Source organism: Pleurodeles waltl, chromosome 4_1 (genome assembly GCF_031143425.1).
Source record: "Pleurodeles waltl isolate 20211129_DDA chromosome 4_1, aPleWal1.hap1.20221129, whole genome shotgun sequence".
Classification (NCBI taxonomy): domain Eukaryota; kingdom Metazoa; phylum Chordata; class Amphibia; order Caudata; family Salamandridae; genus Pleurodeles; species Pleurodeles waltl.
Genome location: NC_090442.1, coordinates 999,815,591 through 999,832,285, shown reverse-complemented (window position 1 = coordinate 999,832,285; position 16,695 = coordinate 999,815,591). Strand labels below are relative to the sequence as shown.

At 45.0% G+C, this 16,695-nt stretch overlaps 1 protein-coding gene across 1 annotated transcript in view; it reads left to right on the top strand.

The window, feature by feature from the left end:
• The window catches only part of PIK3CG (phosphatidylinositol-4,5-bisphosphate 3-kinase catalytic subunit gamma), a 271,650-nt gene extending 258,209 nt beyond the window's left edge, over positions 1–13,441 (top strand). The window contains exon 11 of the mRNA XM_069229845.1: positions 8,470–13,441. Within this exon, the coding sequence (XP_069085946.1) occupies positions 8,470–8,751 (282 nt within the window). The 3' untranslated portion in view covers positions 8,752–13,441. The remainder of the gene's footprint in view (positions 1–8,469) is intronic.
• The last annotated feature ends 3,254 nt before the right edge of the window (positions 13,442–16,695 follow it).

Below are 16,695 nucleotides of genomic sequence, written 5' to 3'. Positions count from 1 at the left end.
CCACGTGTGTACAGAGGCAATGAAGACATATTCACATCAGCAAACCTCTGCTCCTGCACCTGTATGGCTCATGACCTGTCCACATGACACATAATTGCTGCTTTACTGTTTGAATAGGATTATCATGAAATCGGAGGAAAGCACTTGTGTTTCTGACACATGGGAATTTAACTTTCACGCACACATTTGTGCGCATCGGTGAAATATGTGCTGTGAGCAGAGCTGGCCTTTTCTGAAAGAATGCCTGGACCAAATTTGGTGCCCCTTCCATTGTTCATTAACTGTCTGTGTTGAAAGAAATGGAAGGGGTAGGCGGGAGGTGTGGGATGAAAAAACAGAGAGCGTTGAAAAGAAAAGCAGCCAGAATGCAAACACAGGCACCAGCAACCTCCAGGAAAAGTGTTTAAATGCACTTTTCTTTGGAGCATATGCAGCATGGCTGAAAGTATAAAAAGGTCTATGATGCGGCCAGAGTTTACCTTGTTATAATGCTTTTTTTGTTTTAGCCATGTGCTCAGCTCTTCTCCAGCACTGAAAAAGGCGAGAAGTGACCAGAAAGACAGGTCTGTCCACTGGCAAAAGCATTGTCAAAGCTTTTAACCATTAAATAGGTCCCCGGCTACAGTGTCGCTCTGCAAGCACTCACATTGAGTGCTTCAGTAAATAGAAAAAGTAGCTCCTACTATCCAAATAATGGAAGTACACTCTGAAAGGAAGCAGTACTAGGGCCATTCTCCAGGGGAGGGACAAACACACGAAGAGGAAGTTAAGGGGGCACACACTGACCTAAGAAAAGCAAGGAAATGAGAGTGATGATGAAACCAACCAATGAAAAACAATGGGTGGCCTGTAAGCCCCCTGAAGGTTAACAAAATGTCATGCAAGCGACCGCGTATGCCCTTTCTCAGGTGAGTCCTAAAAATAGACACATTGTCAGCAGATAAAAATTCATTCATAGGTACCCAGTCTTTAGTGCTGCTGTTTCTCCTCTTTCATGCTTTGTTACAGGAACTGAAGCAGGTCCTTGCACAAGAGCTTGTCATTAAATTAAGTTTGTTTCACACTTGCTATTACTTTGCTTCTTATGGACTTCATAAAAAGATGCTAGTTAGCTCTCACATTCAATAATACCACATTTCAGGTAGGGATGGGCATAACTTGTGTAATTCAGTGTAGCACAATCACGCGGATTTAGTTGAGGATTCCACAAGATTATGCATAATTACTCAAGAAGAGTAATTCTGTGTTTAGCAGAATGCATTTTGTGCCAAGAAATTGTGCTAAATGCAACAGAACACGAATAGTGAGTGTTCACAGGAGCTTGCGCTCACTAAATATGCTTTGGGTAGGATTTTGCCCCAACTTACTCCCGGCCTTTAACTCTATTTTTGAAGCACAAAATGTCCAAAATGGGCGCAACTCTTCATTTTGCGCTAAGAAATGTTGTTAAATGCAGTAGAACATTAATAGAGAGCAGCTGCTCGCATTTGATAGGTGTGCTTTCGCAGTAGCATTTCCCCCCCCCACTTTTTCAAAATTATGCCAACAGGAGTAACCTTGTAATTATAGGTATTTCCTCGTCAAAGTGTAATGCGGAATTACCGAAATTACTCCAGCATAACTGAATTCTGCCAAAGCCTAATCTGAGGCCTGTCGGCTGCATTTGTCACTTTGCAGGAGGTGTTCATTCTGCGGCCTGTCGTACCATTATCAGTGGTGTAACGAAACCTGAGGGTGCCCCCCTGCAAAGTACCTGGAGGGCCTCCCCCCTCCAGACTCATTCAGAAGCTTTCAGGCACAGCGTTGTACTGAGGGGGTCCCTGGGGGCCTTTGTTATGCCACTGCATTCCTCACAGATGACGATAAGAGTGAGTCAAAATACTTATAACGTGTACAGTCTCACGTCTGTACTTAACGTTTTCATTACCAGGCTGTTGTCACAACACAACTCTGAAATCATGAAGGCTGTGAACATCTTGTTAAAGTCAAAAATCTATTTCAGAAATTCACAATCAACTTAGTGCTTCATGCTACAGTCTGATATATGAATTCCAGATTGTTTGTGGCTCTTCTGACAAGTGTAGGGAGGCTGTTGTCTTCAATTGAAACTGGATAGGAAATACTGTCTACTGATTTATGTTCTATCAGAAATAAACCTCAGCCTTTTAAGCATTACTGAATGTACCAATGATGACTTCTCTTCCGGCCATGTACCTGTCACTTCTGTCCTTGAGAAGAACAACTTGATGGCCCCAGTGAACATGTGGGCAGTACCACATATCACAGAAGCAACAGATTCATATATTGCTAGTGGTGAAGTTGGTCATTGGGTACCCCCTGCGTACATCTGCTGTAACCTGAGGAGTCTGACTTGAACCCCTTAGGGGTCGACAATGGCTGTTATCCTTCTGAGGGCAGGTCAATAATTCCACTGCATATTATTGTAATGCAAAAAACGTAGCAGGCTATTTAATGACAAACCATTGTTATTGTTATAATAATTCATTTTATCATTATCATTATTTTTATTGTTTGAATGTTGTTTTTGTTGTTATAAGTGGTAACTAGTAGCGGTAGTACTATTGGTATCCAAATGCATCAACAGCTATTGTGCTTAAAGAAAAAGCATTTTATGGAAATGTATGGTGCTGCTCATGGGCGTAGGAAGTGTGGGGGACGCAGGGGATTTATCCCCTCCCTCCCCAGATTTTGGAGTGCGGTGGACATGGGGAACAAGGACTGGGGGACGAGGGGGACAAAATAATTATCCCGCTCATCTCCACCATTAGCATGTGAAAGCTCTACCCATTAAGATCCTGCTCTTAATCTGCCGCCACATACAAAGCCCCTTCAAAGCATCCTGTTGTAGCTGCCTGCAGCCATCACCTGTGAGGACAAAGTGAGAGGAGGAGAAACCTGTGTTTGCTGTCCGCATCGAGCCCACATGTTTTGAGGAGGACGGGGAACTTCAAACGTCAGGCCAAGGCTTAGGATCATCTAGCGTCACAGCCCCTTTTTGCCACTACCCTACCTGCAACTTGAAGTGTTGCCTGTAGGGCTTCGAGGAAGCTGCAGCCCTGGTGGTGGTTGTCCAGGAGGAAAGAGAGGGGTCCATGAGTCCAAAACAATAGATGAGGTGATAAAGGGAACTTTATGAATAATTCTAAATTCACTTTAATAAAAAGGAACCTTGCAAATTGGGGGTGAGGTATGCCAAGCTGATTGTAATAGGGGATCAGGCAACAAGCCCCTGAAGTACAACAACCAAAAAATGTGTCTCTGTCAAGACGGAACAGCAAGTTAAGCGCTCCCTGCTATAATCTGTTGTTGACCTGAAGGCAGTGCTTAATTTGTAAAAAAATAAATAAGTGCCAGGGCCCTCATCAGGAGGACACTGCAGCTTGCACCATCCATTGTCCCTGTCAGCACTGCCAGTGATAGTACAAACACAATACCTAGCCATCACATTCCTACAAGTGTGACAATTTAGACTATTCCATGACCCCAAAGCTATACGACCGGCCTGGGAGGCAGGTATTAGTCACTGTAAATATATATTGAATAAATAAACAGCTGTTGTTGTGCTTATACCTAAATTAGGCAGACAGCACCAACATGTGCAGTCTGTCATTAGAGCCTGGGCTGACAATTAAGTGCTGGTGCCAAGCACCGGAAACCACTGGATCAAATTGAGCACTGCCTGAAGGGCATCGCTAGCTTCCATCCAGAACAGCCAAGTAGTTATTTTTCCTGTTTTATTTCTTTTTGTTATGGGGTAACAAGCCTAATTTCTGCCTTTTTATTTAAATCCTTTACTACCCCTTTACCTCTTACCTCCTGTGAACCTTAAAGTCCTCTTACCTCCTATTACATCTATCCACCTCTGAACCCCCAAAAAACCCTTACCCCCTTTACCCACCTCAAACCCTAAAACTACTTACTAACCTTTACATCTACCCACTGCTGTAGCCTGAAACCCCCTTACGTCCCTTTATCTCAACCCACCTCTGAATCCTTAAAAAATAACGTTCCTTTACCTATAACTGACTCTGAGCCCTAGAAAACTCTTGCCTCCCATTAGTCCAACCACATAAAATTCCCTTTTCTCCATTTACCTCTATCTGCCTCTAAACACTAAAACCCCTTATCTCCTTTTACTTCTACTCAACCCTGCACCCCAAAAACCTCTTGCCACCCTTTACCTCTTCCCGCCCAGGCACCTTGAAAACCCCTTACCTCTCTGTAAACCTTCCCACCACTTTACGCTAAAACCCCTTACCACCCTTTACCTCTTCTCTCCCCTGAACCTGAAAACCCTCTTACCATCCTTTACTTCTACCCACCCTTGAACCCTAAAAATCCCTTCCCTCCTTTTACCTCTGAGGCACGCTTTACCTCTTCTCTTCACTGAACCTTAAAATCCCCTTACCTTCTACTCTGCCCACCCTGACCCTTAAAAACCCCTTACCTCCCTTTATCCATCCCAGAACCCTAAAGCTTGCTTACCTCCCTTTAACCCTAAACACCCCTGAACCCTAAAACCTTTTGCTACCCTTTAACTCTTCCCTTCCTTCAACCCTAAATTCCTCTTACCTCCCTTTACCTCTACCCACCCTTGAATCCCATAAACCCCTTACCTGCTTTTACCTTTACCGTCCCCAAACCCTTAAAAGCCCCTTACCTCCCTTTACCTCTACCTTCCCCAGAGCTCTAAACCACCGTTACTCCCACCCACTCCTGAACCCTAAAATCCCCTTACCACACCTCTTCCTGCTCAATAACCATAATCTCCCTTCTCTCCCTTCCTTTACCTCTACCTGCCATTGAACTCTAAGATCCTCTGTCTTCCCTCTACCCAGCCCTGACCCCTGAAATCCCCTATCTCTCCCCAATTCTGACGCTTAAAAGCCCCTTACCTCCCTTTAACAGTACCAGCTCCTGAACCCTGAAACCCCATAAAGTCCCTTACAAGCCTCTACATCTAAAAGCCTCAAACCCTAAAAAAAACCCTACCTCGCTTTACTTCTACCTACCCCTGAACCCTCAAACCCCTTACATATTCCTGTCCCTGAAGACTAAAAACCCATACCTCCATTTACCTCTACCTGCTCCTGAACATTAAAACCCTTTACCTCTCTTCACTTCTACTTCCCCTGAGTCCTCATAAACACTTACCTCCCTTTAACACTACTCCCCTCTAAATGTTAAAACCACCTTGTAAGAAATTTGGTTATAAGTTGAGGGGTGTAAGTACCCACCTCAAGTAATAATCACAGTCCTTGTCAGGGTGACCTAGTAAAATCAATAATTATACTTGAGTTCAAGCCCCCTGGTAGCTGTGGTACAGTGCAGATGGGTCTAACTTATAGGGAATGTGTTAAGTATTTATGTGGTACTAAAACAGTAATAAAGTTAAAATGCAAAACGTTAAAATACCCAAAACAAATTTGAAAGATTGCATAGACTTTAATAAAAAAAATGCCATCAAAATCTTTAAAATTTCAATAAAGGGGACCTGAAATTTGAATTTTTAAAGTTCTCAGTAGTAAAAGTGCCAGGAAGCACAAAAACCCAATGACAGTCAGTGGTTGCGGTAGCCTGGCACCTAGGTATCCATGATGGAGTACGGAAAAGATAAACCAACCAGATCCATTGTAGTCAAATATTTTACATTCTGACTTTAGTCCTTCAAGTCCAAATCCACTGCAGGAATACACTTCTAAAGCCTTTCAGGACCTCAGGCGAGGCACTTAGAGACTTATAAGGTGGCAGGCAGAGTCCAGTCCAGGTCCAGGTGCAGTTGCCACTAAACAGCTGGACAGTTGCAGGAAAGGGCTCTTGGAGCTTGTTTTCTTGTAGCTTGAACAAGAGATCAGCCTTATAACATTTGGAGTCCACTTCTTTGTCCTTGATACAAGAGAAGAAGGTCCAGTTCTTTAGGGCTCTTCTCAGGTCTCTTGACAGCATGTTCAGTCATCTTCTGATGACGTATGAAAGGCACAAGCTTGTAGGTCAGAATGACCCATGGAGATGCCCCAATCAATGGTGTGTGGTTCCTGGTGCTAAACCTGTCCACTTTGGGAATTTTTAAAATGTTTAACGTTTTCCATCACACTAAAATTGTCCTCTGAGGGCTGGGCATCTGCGTGGGGACTGTATTATGGTAATCCTATGTCGTCCTACATCTAACAACAAAATCCAGTTTTGCGTAGTTCCTTGACTGCAAAGAAACACAGAACCAGATGTCTGGTAAAATCAAATCTGAGCTTTCAGCAACCAGACAGTGGATCCAAACAAAGGGCCATATGTACGAACACAATTTCCCATTGAAACAGAATGGGAAAAACCCTTTGCTACATCTGGCCCAAAGTGTCTAGGCATTCTGTGTCCCTCATTTGAAGTGTTTCCCAAATACTGTATGTTAAACTCAAGCAAACCTGTCAAGTAGGATGTTACATGCCAGCAGGATTTGACACCAGCCCTTCCTGGTGGTCATTCCCAGCTAGTTCTCGGGCAGTTCCCCCCCGAGGTTGGTGCCTTTCTTACTAGAAGTATAAAAGAGGAAGCAGGCCCAGGTGTGAGCTGCATTTGCCTTTGACAGGGTAAGGCCCTTTTGAAGTACACCATGGGTCTGGGGATAGCCCCCAGGCCATCCTGTCAAGGGAGGACAATACCTCTCCACCCCAAGGCCCATTGTCCATGACCTGGGTGTATTTCATACCTCACAACAGGGGAACCATCAAGTTGCCAGGTGACAGTTTAATACATACAGAAAAGGCCAGCACAGGCTATAGGCAGGCAAAAGGTAACTTTGCTAAAGTGCCTTTTCCATAACTGTTAGATAAAATACAGCTGTACCATGACACTGGACTTAGTTTAATTATTAAAAAGAATTTTACAAATATTTCTCTAGCTGTTACCAATCTGAAACTAGCATTGTAAGGCTTTATAATGTAATCCAGCATTCCCCTGTGGAAGCAGCCAGCCTTGCTACAGTTAAAATAGCTTTTATGCTTTTTCACTGTAGGGACATGGGATATTAAACTTCCACATGTCCAACTTTTAAGTACCATGCTTCCTACCATTTGGGCAGCAAGGTCTCCATTAGGGGTAACTTATTCATATTTAAAAGGAAGGTTAGCGTGACAAAAGGGTTTATTTGACAGATTGAATTGGCAGTTAAAAACTGCACAGCCAGGCTACAGTGGTAGGCCTGAAGGCATGCTTCGCTCTGTCACTGTACTGGTTGGTCCAATGAGTGCTGCAGCCCACTGGTGACATTTCACTTACAGGCCCTGGGTTCACTTTGTTCCATATATTAGGGACTTATTTGTAAGTTAAATAGGCCAATCAAGAGTATACCAGTTTTAGGATGCTGAAGGGAGGAGCACACACTCTTTCTCATGCTTAGCTGGGGTAAAGTGCATAGAGTTCTATAGTCAGCAAAAAAAAGGTTCAGGATAAAGGTGAAAATAATTAGAGGTAGCCATGCAGAAAGGGCAAATTTATAACACCCCTACCTGTCTATTCGTCCCTAAAAGCCCTTTACCACCATTTACCCCTGTACCCTAAATACCCCTTTACAACTGTTACTACCACTATCTTGTATCCTTACCGATCCTTGAACACTAAAACCACCTTTACTGCCCTTTCTACCCTCTTCCTTAACCCTCACCTGAACCCTAAACACCCCTTTAAAACCCATATCACACAGAACCCTTGTAAACATAAACATGTTTTTTCACATTTGATCTAATTGGAATCTGCGACTCACAGACCACAGGCAATTTGTGCAGTGTCAACCGCAACTCCCCAGTGCTGTCTCCTCCGCCCCCTCCCAACAGAAATGTTATGACTCCTACGCCCCTGGTGCCACTCAAATGTGTGATACAAAATTTCTATCTTTGCCGGTTACCCTAATGCTGCTCTGGTCCACAGATAGGGCCTGTCTGCAGGTGGAGGACCCGGAAGCAGTGTACATGCTTCTTGCAGCTCCCATCCAGGAATACTTGAGCTCACGCGTGTCTGCCTGTGGTGAAGCTGATTACAGAGTTCACAAGCTTGTGTCCTGGCGATCAGGGAGGACTAGGAAAGATAGGTTCAAGGGCCTCCTCAACCAACAAATATGATGAGTCAAAAAAAATTGACAATGCGTTTAGAACATTTCACACATGTTAACCTTTGACCTCCACTGGTGTTTGTTGTGTGCGAGTATGTGAAATGAGTTTTGTGTTTTTGGCCTCCATCGGTGGGAGTACTGTGCTTGTTTGAGTATTACAACGCCAGATCTCGAACATCACTCCCAATTTATTACATTTGAAATAAGTGTCAGGTGCGCATCGGCCCCCTAACCCCAAGTGACTGCATGTGAAAGAGTACTTTTGCTGTAAAAACTGTTAAACCCCTTGCTCTGCTGCTGTACTGCATTAACTACAATGATTACAATCACCCGTCTCCTCTCTTCCTCAGGAGGTCTGTGTGAAGGCATACCTGGCTCTGCGACACCATACCAACCTCCTGATCATCCTCTTCTCCATGATGCTGATGACGGGCATGCCGCAGCTGACCAGTAAAGAAGACATTGAGTACATCCGAGAAGCTCTAACTGTAGGCAGAAGCGAAGACGAGGCCAAAAAGCACTTCCTGGATCAGATCGAGGTTTGCAGAGACAAAGGATGGACAGTGCAGTTCAACTGGTTCCTGCATTTGGTACTGGGGATCAAGCAAGGAGTGGAAAAGCATTCTGCCTAAAAATATTTCTTTGTGCAAATAATGTAAGATGTATGTCACATGTCTAAGCGTGGTGGAATAACCACACACCTTTAGCATGTATACATCTTTGAAGTGGCCTACTGATGTATGGAAGATTACATTGGAAGCTGCATGACACCAACTATAATTCCATTAACCAAAAATAGCAATGAGAGCAGTCACATACATTTTGAAAAAGACCTGCACAGTTGCTCACGTTTTGCATGACGTGTTTTCTTATAATGGTTAAATCTTCTTACACACCGGGTCGGGCTGGGACAAAAATAGGCCTGGGAACCAAAAACAAAGTGCCCCCATTAAAAAAGCAGATAGCTGAAAAAGGGTGGTAATAGCACAGAAAGCACCAGCCTGGATATAAACCAGTTCACAACTCTTTAAAAAAACGCCCTACACACTGATCTGCCAGACCAGCCCATTGGGCATTGCCTGATTGCCCTATAGGCCTGTCGAACCCTCACACAAAACATCAGATATTGGCACAGGTGTAGATGTCCACATGTGGCTTACAGAGACTCCATAGTTCATGAAATCCCCAGCGTACGCCAGGAAAAAAATATGAGTTTTTAAACTTTTGTTCATGATTCCCGTTTGCCCTATCCTTACAAGTGTGGTTTGTCTACATTGTAGAAAGTCTACGGGTATTAGGTTAGATTTACCCTCATCTTTGACTAGGGCACTCCAGAGTTTGCCTGCAGGGCCATGTTAGCCCCAAAGGACTAGGGACTAGGAGTAGGGATTTCAGACCAATGGTGCAGATGGTAGCAGGTGAGGATCTCTCTCTTCCATTATCATCAGTGGACACCATGACATGAGCCACATAGCAGTGGCCTCCCTCTGTCTTCGGAACACAATAGGGAAGCACGCCAGGTATTACCAGTCCCACTCCACCTTTCTTCAGAGCAGTAAGGTAGAAATGAGGAGCACCGTAAGCCAATGTGTCTCAAAGAAAAGGATTCAGGGGGCATTGGCTCATGTCGATTAGAACCTGCAGTCGCCGATCTAATACTATGAGGCAGTTGAAGGAAACCCTCTGTTCAATCTGTGCGATCGGTCATTTTTCATCCTATGGTCCAGTGGATAAGAAGGCCTCTGCAGGATCTAGCAAGCAGGAGTGGTTATGCAGTGTACATTGGTCGCTACAGAGTGGAAGTCAGTCAAGAAAAAAAGATTGCCTTGCTCTTTTTGTCAACAGGAAACAGCAGGAGGAATTGACGTCTAATAAGGCAATGGACTCGGGCGTGGAGCCAGTGTTCTTGGGTAGAGCTGTGATTGGTGGAAAGAGCAATCTGTGTGTAGATGACAGCACCGTTGTAGTCGGAGGAGTGGCCTAATCTACCACTGTCCTGAAATATGTTGAGGCAGGCACGGGGTGACAGAACCCACAGTAACAACATTTGGGGAGTTCATTCCGTTTACTTTCCCTACCTTGCGCTCTCACTTACACCTAAATGAATGGAAATACATGTGATTTTTATTTCTCTTCTTTCAGTTCAAGTTCCTGAGAAAAATCGTTTGGGTTTTTAATCAAGAGAAGTCCAAAAGCCTTCTTCGTCTTTCCAGCTATGTGCTGTCTCATATTTCGGCTTTAAAAGATTTCAAAGGTTAATGCCATCTCGTCTGTAAAAGAGATAAAAATGAATCACATTGGGGTTCATGCACAAAACACATGAAGTCTTAGTGAGTAGACTGAAGTTGGCAGGCCTGATGCACAAGGAGATAAGTAATGGTCCCGAGTTGTGCACTGAATTTTTGCTACTTATCTCTTTGCGATGTGATCCTTGTACATATAGGGTGCATTGCAAATTGACCAGTCAAGGGGATACAGAACTGTCTGCCTAATGAATGTTAATGAGGCACATCACTATTTGCAACATGTGAATGTCTTCAAGGAAGGGATGGTGGCCTACAAGAAACAGCAGATCATCACTGTGTTTGAATTCCCTAAATGTAAACTTTGTTTGTAAAGCACACAGTGTTCCTTAATGGAAATGGTCTGCTTTAAACAAAATCATCAGAAGGAGCCGCCAGAGGTCCCTCTGTTCCCTGCCTGCTCGCCATAGGTTGCGCAGCAGGATCCACAAAAGGGAAACTGCCCGTTTGCCAATCAGTTACCTCCTCTTTTGAGATGCCTGTAGCAGGTCAATGGGTTGCAATTGCAATCTTAAACAATTTATACATACCACCGCAGCTTGCAATTAGACGGGGATGTCTCTTTCACACCTCCTCCTAATTGTTATCCAAAATGGATCAAAAAAACAATTTTGTGAATCAGCAAGTCTTTCCTAATTTGTAAAATGGGTTTAGTAAATAGCAGTTTGCATTACAAACCGAGTGTTTTTTCAAATTTCAAGGCTGCAAAATGGCTTAGTGCATAGGGCCCTACATTTGTTATAAACTTGCTTTTTAATTCACAGAATTCCATCATGTTACACTGGGATCTACAATATTCCTATTCGTCCCTGTCTTGAACCACTAACTTTCTAACCCTAATGGGTTTCAGGAATGGATATACTGTAAATTTTGCATTTTTCAGCAAAACCTATTTCCACACCTTTCTCTACATCTCATTTAAACAGTGTGACGTTCCCTTTCTTTTCTAACTTTCGAAATACACTAGTTCTGCCTTGCGCAAAAGACATTTCAAGATAAGGAACACCTTTGAAAACATACCAACAAACTACCACTTTGTTGGCAATCCTAGGAGTTTGCATCGCCATTAATTCCCTTCTCCTGCATAGCACGCCGTTCGTACGGTAGACTTGAGGGAAGATTTACTAAGAGTTTGTGCCAATCTTGGAAGAATATTTTCATTTCTCAGCACAAGTGGCACTTTGCACTGCTGTGCGCCACCTTACATCAAGGGGGCGTTACATAGTTGTGAAATGTGTGGATCACCATTTACTCCCATAGCATATAGTGCAAAACCCAGTCTACTAAGGTAGAGAGGGCTTTGCATAAAAAGCATGCCTCCTGAAACCGGCGCTAACTTGGAAATATGTTTTACTTCTACAAAATTTAACACACTGCTCGTGTGCTGCACTGGACAGCTTACACCAATGTGTGGAATGTATTGGAAGTGCCTTGCCATAGTATTTCGTGCTGGAAGGGTGTGCTTTGATTACAGTTCCTACGTTGGACGTCACCCACGCCTCTGCACCACGGTGGAAAGGTGTGCCAGCACAGGAAACAGCAGCAGCATAGGCCATTTCTAATAAAGTTGGTTCTGCCCCACTTTCTTCCAGTTGCACACTGCAGCACAATAATGGCTGCTAGTTACTGCACTTTGCTGCTAAAATGTAATACATTTCACCCCTGCTGTCAACTTAGTAACAGTGCTCACCTTTGGAAAGAATATCAGAAGTACTTAAAACGATGTTAGCTCTTTACCATCTACAAGTAGCAATCGAGATCATAAGCCATGATTATGGTCTGTCAAAAAGTGTATGTCTTTGTTGGCAGGCAGTAGAATTAGTGGAAGAATCACAAAGCGTATGGCACTCCCGAATTAGAGCAGTAATTTATTGGTACCATGTCCGGGTGTGTGTAGCTCGTCATAACATATTACCCTTTTTCACCTTTACTACATCCCTCCTGCTGTCTGTGGATGTATTTTGCTAACACCGATGGATGCTAGCACAGGTAAAACAGCGCCTGAGTATGAGGTTGTTACGGGTTTCAGCTTGCTGGAGTTGAAACTCATTTGCCTCCCTCTTCTCAATCTTGTGCTAAAGATGTATTTCTGTCTCATATGCTTGCGTCACTGGGAATACTGTACATAATAATACTCAACAGAACAGGCACCCAGGTCTTTTGTGGGGGCTCAGTCAGTCACTTTAAGTGGGGGCACACTTCGGTGAACATACAACGAGCAACAACTTCATTCGATGCAGATAAAATGTTTACTGGAAAAAGAGTGGAAGTGAACCAGGCAGCTCCCTCCAGCCCCCTGCCTTTAGCACCATCCAGTGATGTGTAAGTCTTGTCACAATTGGATAGGTCAGGACAGCTTTTTAGGTCTCGCCAGAGACAGCGTGCGACGAGCTATTGTTTCTGAAAAAGAACAAAAACCTCAAAGCTGGGCTTTTAGCCACCCATTTCATTTTATTATTTACTATTGGTGCCTTTAGTCCACACATAAATTACCAATTGTTGGCTTCATCATCACTCTTATTTGCTTTCTTCTCATTGGTCACCAAATGGGTTTCACTTTTTTTCTTTTTCGTGCATTTATTCTTTAGATGGAGCATGAACCAAGTACTGATTGGTTGCTTTATTGGTGTTTTTCTGCTGCTCACACTGTGATTGAGGTACTTTTTAAGGGTCGCACCTGCAAGTGCATGCGCTAGCGAATGCGTCTCACTTGCGAACTCTGTTGTGTACACTAAAGGGCTTGGAGTTCGCTTGTTGCTCACCATTTGTTGGGATGTGTGACACACTTCTTTACAGCCTTGTAATTTGTCACTGCAGGCCTGGCATAATTTCCGTTTCCTTCTGTGGAGCAGGGAACAAGCACTGATAGATTCAACTTAATCAGTGCCCGTCTGCTGCTCCAATGTGATCGAGGTACTATTTTGTTCTTTTTAACTTCTAATGCCCTGCAAACAGGAGGTTTGTGACTGGCAAAAGTGTGCTCAGCAGGACAAATAAAATTGCAAAGTTTTATTTTTTATAGCTTTCTTTTAAGTTGTCTTTTCTCACTTTCCACTTTTGCTTGTGGGATGACAATTATCTTGTTTTAAATATCGCAAAGCGACATTGTTTCTTTATTATGTGTAATTTCTGGAATGATGCTTTAACAAATAATCGTGCAGTACTCCCCAATCCACCCCACTCCTATCCGCCCCACTAAAATCCACCCCACCTTACCCAACACCAATCCAAACCCCTCACCCCAATCCAATCCACTCCAACCCACCCCACTCCAACTCTCCCAACCCACCCCAATCTAATCTGCCCCATTCCAATATGCCCCACTCTAATCTAAAACAATCTGCATCACTCCAAAACAATCTGCCCCACTCCAACCCTAACCAATCTGCCCTACTCCAATCCAAAACAATATGCTTCACTCCAATCCAAAACAATATGCCCCACTCCCATCAACCCCACTCCAATCTGCCCCTCTCCAATCCAAACTAATTCGCATCACTCCAATCCAAAATAATCTGCCCCACTCCAATCTGCCCTAATCCAAAACAATCTGACCCACCGCAACCTGCTGCACTGCAATCCAAAACAATCTGCCCCACTCCAATCTGCCCCACTGCAACCCAAAACAATCTTCACCACTGTAATCCAAAATAATGTGCCCCACTCCAGTCCACTTCACTCCAATCTGCCCCACGTTAATCCAAAACAATCTCCCACACTCCTATCTGCCCCACTCCAGTCCAAAACAATCTGTTCCACTAGAATCTGCCCCACTCCAATCTGCCCCACTCCAATTCACATCCTCCAGTCTGCCCCACTCCAATCCAAAACAGCCTGTCCCCCTTCAATCAGCTCCACTCCAATCCAAAACAATACGCTTCACTTCAGTCCGATCCACCTCACCCCAAACCAATCCATTCCACTCCATCCCAATTCACCCTGCTCCAATCCACCCCACACCAACCCAATCCACCCCACTCCAATCCAATCCACACTCCAGTCCACCCTAATATAATCTGCCCCACTCCAATCTGCTCCACTCCAATCCAAAACAATCTGCCTCACTACAGTCCAAAGCAGTCTGTCCCACTCCAATTTGCCCCACTCTAATCTACCCCTTTCCAATCCAAAACAAGCTGACCCACTCAAATCTGTCTCACTCCAATCTAGAACAATCTACCCCAATCCCCTCTGCCCCACTCCAATCCAAAACAGTCTGCCCCACTCCAATCTGGCCCACTCCAATCCAAAACAATCTACCCCACTCCAATCCAAAACAATCTGTCCCATTCCAGTCTGCCCCACTTCAACCCAAAACAACCTGCCCCACTCCAATCCATTTCAGTCTGCCCCACTCCAATCTGTCCCATCCCAATCTGCCCCACTTTAATCCAAAACAATTTTACTCACTCCACCCTGCCCCACTCCAATCCCAAACAGCCCACTCCAATCCAAAATAATTTGCCCCAGACCAATCCAATCCACATCCCCTCGCCCCACTCTATCCCAATTCACCCTACTTAATCCACCACAAACCAATCTAATCCACCCCATGCTAATCCAATCCACCCCAGTAGCGCCCAGCCCTATCTAACCTACACCAATCCAGTCCAAACCACCACAATCCAAACTAACCCAGGCTACCCCACTCCAACTCAAAACACTTCATCTCAATCCAATCCACTCCACCCCACTTTAATCCACTCCAGTCCAACCCACCCTACTCCAGTTGAATCCAGCCCACTCCAATCCACTCCAGCCCACTCCAGTCCACCCCACTCCAATCCAGTTCACCCGTCGCCAATCCAGTCCACCTCACCTCAATGCAATCCACCCAGTCCAAACCACCCCACTCCAATCCACCCACCCAAACCCAGTCCAACCCACTCCACTCCAATCCAATCCACCCCTCCAGTCCATCCCACCCCACCCTAATCCCCCACCCCACCCCATTTCAATCCAATCCACCCCACTCAAATTCACACCACTCTATCCCAGTTCATTCCACCCATCCCATTTTAGTTCACTGCACTTCAATTTATCCAGCCTACACCACTCTAATCCACCCCACTCCAATCCAGTCCACCCCACTACAATCCACCCCACCCTAATCCAACCCATCCCAGTCCACCGCACTCCAATCTAATCCATCCACCCCACCACACTCCACTCCAATCCACCCCAATCCAATCCAGCAAACACCACCCCAATCCAATCCAATCCATCTCACTGCAGCCCACCCACCCCATTTCAATCCACCTCAATCCAATCTAATCCATTCCACTCCTATCCACCCCACCCCATTCCAATCATCCCACTCACTCCAGTCCACCACTGTCTACTCCAGTCCACCCATTCTATCCCAGTCCAATCCACCCCATCCCAGTTCAGTCCATCCCACTCCAATCTATCAGCCGCCCCACTCCAATCCATCCAGGCCACCCCAATCAATGCCACCCCACTCCACCCCACCCCACTCCAATCCAATCCACCCCAGTCCAATCCAACCCACCCCAACCACTCCAACCCAACCCACTCCGGCCCAACCCAGCCATATCACTCCAATCTAGACCACCCACCCCAATCCAACCTAATCCACCCCACTCGAATCCACCCCAATCCCATCCACCTCACCCCATTTCAAACCACCCAACTCTAATCCAATCCATCCCACACAATTCTCCCCATTCTACCCTAATCTAATCCATCCCACTCTACTCCAGTCCACCCCACTATCTCAGTCCACTCCAACCCATTCCCCTATTCCACCCCACTTCACTCCACTCTACAACACTCTACCACTGAATTCTACTCCCCTCTACTCAACTCTACTCCTACTCCAATCTACGACATTCCCACAAATCCACTCTATGACACTCTACTTCCCCTCTCCACCCTGACACTCTATGCCACTAACTTTCACCCATGCTGAACAGCAGCCACACAGGTGTACAACATGGCAAACACATTGCCAAAGCCAATAGCTCTGGTATAGGCGAGGCCTACTGGCTTTGTCAATACTTGTTTTTCTTCTTCCCCGGAACGTCGTCGTTGTAACTTATTCTCAACTCCCACTTCTCCCCCTCATTTCCTGCCCCCTTTCCGCATCGTAGTTTTTGTTATTACCAGTACAAATCCTTGCCTGCATGTGTCAGATTGGACGGGGGATTTACACATGTTATAGTATGTAGCTGCCATGCGCCCACCTACAGATACTCCCGGCTTTTTAGGCAACCCCTTGCATGCTGGTGTGTTTGACCGCATTCACACAAT